At 39.3% G+C, this 5,515-nt stretch overlaps 1 protein-coding gene across 1 annotated transcript; it reads right to left on the reverse strand.

The window, feature by feature from the left end:
• Positions 1 to 472: 472 nt before the first annotated feature.
• Positions 473 to 5,199, reverse strand: LOC145064052 (uncharacterized). Its single transcript, XM_079011579.1, has 5 exons — positions 4,862 to 5,199; positions 2,303 to 2,549; positions 1,556 to 1,711; positions 1,069 to 1,456; positions 473 to 960 (listed from the first exon to the last, which is right to left on the reverse strand). Exons 1-5 carry the CDS (start codon positions 5,197 to 5,199, stop codon positions 473 to 475), a joined length of 1,617 nt encoding a protein of 538 aa, XP_078867705.1.
• Positions 5,200 to 5,515: the final 316 nt, after the last annotated feature.

Below are 5,515 nucleotides of genomic sequence, written 5' to 3' on the forward strand. Positions count from 1 at the left end.
GTTGAAAATGATAACCATAATCAAAGAGCTGAGACTTCATCCATAGAACTTGAGAGGTACAGCTGGCAGCACCAATGTATTTTGCTTCGGCTGTAGAGAGTGCAAAGAATTTATGTTTCTTGGATGACCAACTAACCAACCGACCACCTATAAATTGACAGCCACCTGATGTTATTTTTCTATGAAGTTGAAGACCACCATAGTTTGATTCTAAATATGCTTGAAGTAGGAAGCTCTCATTTGTTGGGTACCAGATTCTGAGACTCTTCGTACCTTTGAGGTATCGGAAAATTTGTTTCACAGCCAAGATATGAGACATCTTCGGGTTGACTTGAAATCTGGCGCACAAGCATGTTGCAAACATAATGTCCGGACGACTTCTTGTGAGACATCTTCGGGTTGACTTGAAATCTGGCGCACAAGCATGTTGCAAACATAATGTCCGGACGACTTCTTGTGATACTTCTTTTCATCAACTGCTACTCCTGAAGGGTTGGAAAAGATTTTCTATTCGAAGCCCATTGGTACCTTCGCTGAGACGCATTGTGTCCATTGAGTACTTTTTGAGGAGTTTCAAAATGTACTTCTCTTGGTGAATGAAAATTTCTCTATTGGTCTGTTTGACTTGGAGACCAAGAAAGAAGATTAACTCCCGATTCATGCTCATTTGGAATCGATTGATCATTAGTTTCGCAAAGTCAACAACCACTGATGATTCCGTAGATCCAAAAATGACATCGTCCACATAAATTTGAACCAGCATGAGATGCTTACCATTTGATCGTCGGAACAAAGTGGGATCTAAAATTCCTGATTGGAAATGTGAACGCTTGAGAAAATCTGTGAGGGTCTCATACCATGCGTGAGGAGCTTTCTTTAGGCCGTAGAAAACTTTCTGGAGCTTGTAGCAGTGGTTCAGATGTGAGAGATTAACAAAACCGGGCGGCTGTTGAAGATATACTTCAGTGTCAAGTTCACCATTAAGAAAGGCACTCTTAACGTCCATTTGGTAAACTTTGAAGCCTTTTTGAGTAGCATAAGCAAGAAAGATTCTGATGGCTTCAAGACGTGCAATAGAAGAAAAAGTCTCATCATAGTCGAGGCCTTCGATCGGAGTAAATCCTTTAGCCACCAATCTGGCTTTCTTTTGAATAATAACTCCTATGTCATCTAACTTGTTGAGATACACCCATCTAGTACCAACAATAGGGTGATCTGGAGGAGGAGGCACGATAGTCCATACTTCATTTCTATCAAATTCTACCAATTCTTCTTTCATGGTTGTAATCCAGTCAACATGCTCTAATGATTCCTTGATTGATTTGGGTTCAACCACGGAGATAAGTACCGAGAAATGACATTCATTTTGAACACTTGCTTCAGATCCAGTTTGAACACCAACATTAGGGTTTCCGATAACTTGGTTCGAGGATGATCCTTCTTCCAAGCATGTAACCTTCGAAGTTATTGTGTAGCAAATGATCCAATATAAACAGTAGGATTGGGTTGCTCCCCCCTAAATAGTTTGAATTTGAGGGTGATGCTCCCTCTGAACTTCTAAACCGGAGAGGTTGACATCATCAGAAGGGAACTCAAAGAAGTTTTTGTTGTCATCAATGTTGATAGGATGAGAGTCGTCGAAATCAACAACTGCATCTTGGAAACCATCTACATTTGATTTAAGTAAGGGTTGACCATTCTCCCCTTCAACCTAAGAAGGTTGAAACGGTTCGGAATCAAATGGAGAAAGCGAGGGTAGAGGACTGGAAACAGGTTGCGAGGTAGAAACGGATGAGGAAGGTTGACTTGATCGAGATTCCGAATGAAGTGCAGTTTCGGAAGGTCCAAACAGGGTTTCAAAATCAACTTCATGAATTATTTGAACATTCGGACATTCTGAGATTAAAGCATCGAACTCCATAATGTGAGTTGTAACATGCATGGGAGCAGAATTCCGAACGAAGTTGCCATCAAAGGTGACATCAAAACTTTCTTCAATAACTCATGTTCGATGGTTGATAACTCGATATGCCTTAGACTTTGAAGAGTACCTAAGAAAGAGCGCTTCATCAGCTTTGGGTTGGAACTTTGTAAGCTGATCACGATTATTTTTGAGTAATCATCGACATACAAAGACATGGAGAAATGAAATACTTGGCTTTAGACCATTCATGGCTTCATAAGGAGTCATGTTGAGGCTTCGATTGATGATATTCCTATTTTGAGTGTAGCATGCAGTTGATAGGGCTTCAGCCTAGAGATAGAGTGGTAGATTTGCGAAGTTTAGCATGGATCGAGCAACTTCAACAAGAGTTCTATTGCGTCTTCCAACTACACCATTCTGTTGTGGAGTGTAAGGTTCTAAGAAGTTATGGTCAATTCCTTTCTCGGTGAAAGATTTTTCAATGGTGGACTTAGTGAATTCCAAGCCATTGTCACTTCGTATTTTCCTAACTGGCAGTTTGATGAGAACTTTTATTCCTTTGATAAAATTGATGAGCTCAGATGCTGTTTCTAATTTCAGCATTAGGAAGAAAACCCAAGTGAACCTTGTAAAGTCAATAACAATCACTAGAATGTATTTCTTATGATGAAGACTTTCTACAATGGATGGTCCACAAAGATCAATGTGTAGAAGCTCCAATGGTCCCATAATTTTTTTTTTATTATAACAGGATGACCCTTCTTTGATTGCTTTGCACACTCACATGCAACACACGAATGATCATTTTCAAATTTGCGAAGAGATAAACCTCTCACTATTTCACCGGATACGAGATCATTCATGTACTGAAAGTTTAGATGAGCGAGCATTCGGTGACATAACCAAGTGACTTCAGGAATGGCTTTCGAGAGAAGGCAGAGTTGCGGTTTGCCAATAATCAGGTTGATGTCGAGTGGGTACATGTTCCTGTTGCGATTTGACTTGATTAGACACTCTTTTCGGTCTTTAGTCACTACATAGCTATGCTTCTTGCAAAATTCAACATGTCGATTTGAATCAATGAGTTGAGCAACACTTATCAAATTATGTTTCAGATCAACTATATAAGACACATTTGAGATAGAGAAGTTTCCATTGGTGAGAATTCCATAACCAAGAATTTGAGGATTGGGGTTGTTTCCATACGTCACGTAACCAACATTTAGAGAAAGCTTGAGATCCCGTAAAAAATCTTTCTGCCCCGTCATGTGCATGGAGTAAGCACTATCAATATACCGTATTGTCTCTTTCTCCGAAGCACAAAGTGCCTTCAAAATTAGTGAGTGGTGGAGTTTTTAGGCTCCGAGTTAGATTTAGGTACATAGGCACGAGCTTTGGTCTTTGAGTGTGACTTTGGAACAACTTTGTGTATCCTAGAAATGTCTTTTAAGTTCTTAGGAAATAGAAAAAATGCTAATGTTTTTTCATCTATCCAGTAGTCATATTCAACGACTTGAGGGTTTGAAAAGGCTTTCTTGGGGCATTGAACTTCTAAAGTGGTTGAAACAACTGTGACCTTCAGAACTGTTGTTGTATCGATGTGAGATTTGACTTTCTATACAAGATGTTGCTTTGAAGATTTTGAAAAGTTTGTTTTCACATCAATTTTTGATTAGCTTGATGACACATCTGTTTTTGAAAATTTGGGTTTGAAAATTGTGCCATCAGATTTAGCACTAAAAGTGGATGAAACAGTTTGAGGAGAGGTGTTTTGGACGGACAAGGTGTTTACACAAGATTTGGACTGATTGGTACTGACATGTTTCTTTGGTTCTACAGAGCTGAGTGAGTTAGAGGGTCTCGTTGAGGATTTTAGTTGGTGTGAAGGAGTTTTGAATATGGGTTGATAAGTAAGAATTCTGAGATACAGTCTTTTTGGAGTTCTCAAGGAATCTGGAATTTTGTCTAGTCTTAACTGCCTTCTTGTGAACATTTCGGCTTCCACTTTAAGGTCTACTATATCCTTCCTATGCAACATGGGCTTTCTTTTGGATTAAGACGTGGATTTCGAAGTCTGCCCCACTGAAAGATTGTCAAACACAGACTCAATGGGAACCAAATTTATTTTTGAAATAACATGTGGTTCAGAATCACATGAGATTGTCTCATTGACTTCACTATCAAGGGAGGCCCAAACACACTTTAATGGTTCAGACGAAGTTGATTCATGAAAGATTTCCTCAACCAAACAATTGTTAGGAGGGTTGAGGTTCGGATTTTGAACAACAGACTTTTGGGTACTAGAGGTCCGATTCAGGTCCGGGCTTATAAGAGGCGGAAATTGCGTGGAATCAGGACTCTTAACAACTATGCGTTGAAACTCAGGAATTAGGGATGCAAAATGGTATGTGGTCTCAAGAAGGGATGACAAGGGAGAAACAGGGGTGTCAGAATGTTTGCTATTCGAAACCTGTCCGATAAATGTCAAATTTTGCAATTCCTTCAAGGGAAGGGAAATTGGTTTCGGAAACTCTCTTCCGAGACTAGGAGCTTTTGACCACGGATGACGAAAGTGATGAGTCATTTGTAGATTTGATTCTAGTATGTCAATATAATTATGTAAAGCATCTATCTTAGAAGTGAGACGTTTGTTATAAGAAATTAAGACATTTATTTTGGAATAGATGATTTCACATTTGTCTTTTAAAATGATACATTCATCAGTTTACATTACAAGCTCATGCTCTAAAGAATCGATTTTAAACTTTTTATCCTCAAATCATAACCTAATACAATTTAATTCACACTCCTTCTTCTCGCTGGCTTCTATGGCTTACTCATAGGCTTTATAGGTGATGCTCATATCTGTTTCGATCTGGGTTAGGTACGTTCACATAGAGACAAATCGAAATTATTATCAGTACTCATTGATTTTACCTGCTGAACGATGCTTCGACCAGGTGGATCGTTGGTGGTGATGTAGCAGTAGTGTGGTTTAACAACATCATCTTCATCTTCTGACCCGGGGGACCATTATCCTCCATCACATTCAACAATTTTTTTCTAGCCATCAAACACTTGTTCCTTCTAGTCACCAAGTCGTCATCATCATCTCCGGATGACCAGTATCCTTCTACATCCCTTGATACAATTGTTAAAAAAGTCTTTTTCACTTTCTGCCATCTCTTGAGCTCTTCGGGCGTAGTATGCAGAATCCTTGATCTTTGGCTTTTGCAGAGCTTCAGCCAAGCAATCTTTTTCAAAATGGTTTGCATGTCCACCTTGTGGCACATAATTTTTGGGTTGCCAGATTTTGGATTCTGAGGTGGTTCCGAAGTAGACTATGGTTTTGAGATGTTTGGTTTGTATGAGGGAGGATTTTCCGAAGTTTGTTGAGATCCCAGAGGAGAGTAGGGATGAGGATTATTTTGGTGAGGAGCATGGAATCGATTTTCGTAGGGTTTATAAGATGGCTTGAAAGGACGTTTGTACTTCATGGAGAGTATAGCAAATTCTTGTTGGAAACAGAGTTCATAATCTATAACTTCGGATTCATCAACATGATAGTTTTGTGTGGGTAAACAGCTAAGG

This window comes from Lactuca serriola, chromosome 1, assembly GCF_051521515.1.
Source record: "Lactuca serriola cultivar US96UC23 chromosome 1, Lser_US96UC23_V15, whole genome shotgun sequence".
Lineage (NCBI taxonomy): Eukaryota > Viridiplantae > Streptophyta > Magnoliopsida > Asterales > Asteraceae > Lactuca > Lactuca serriola.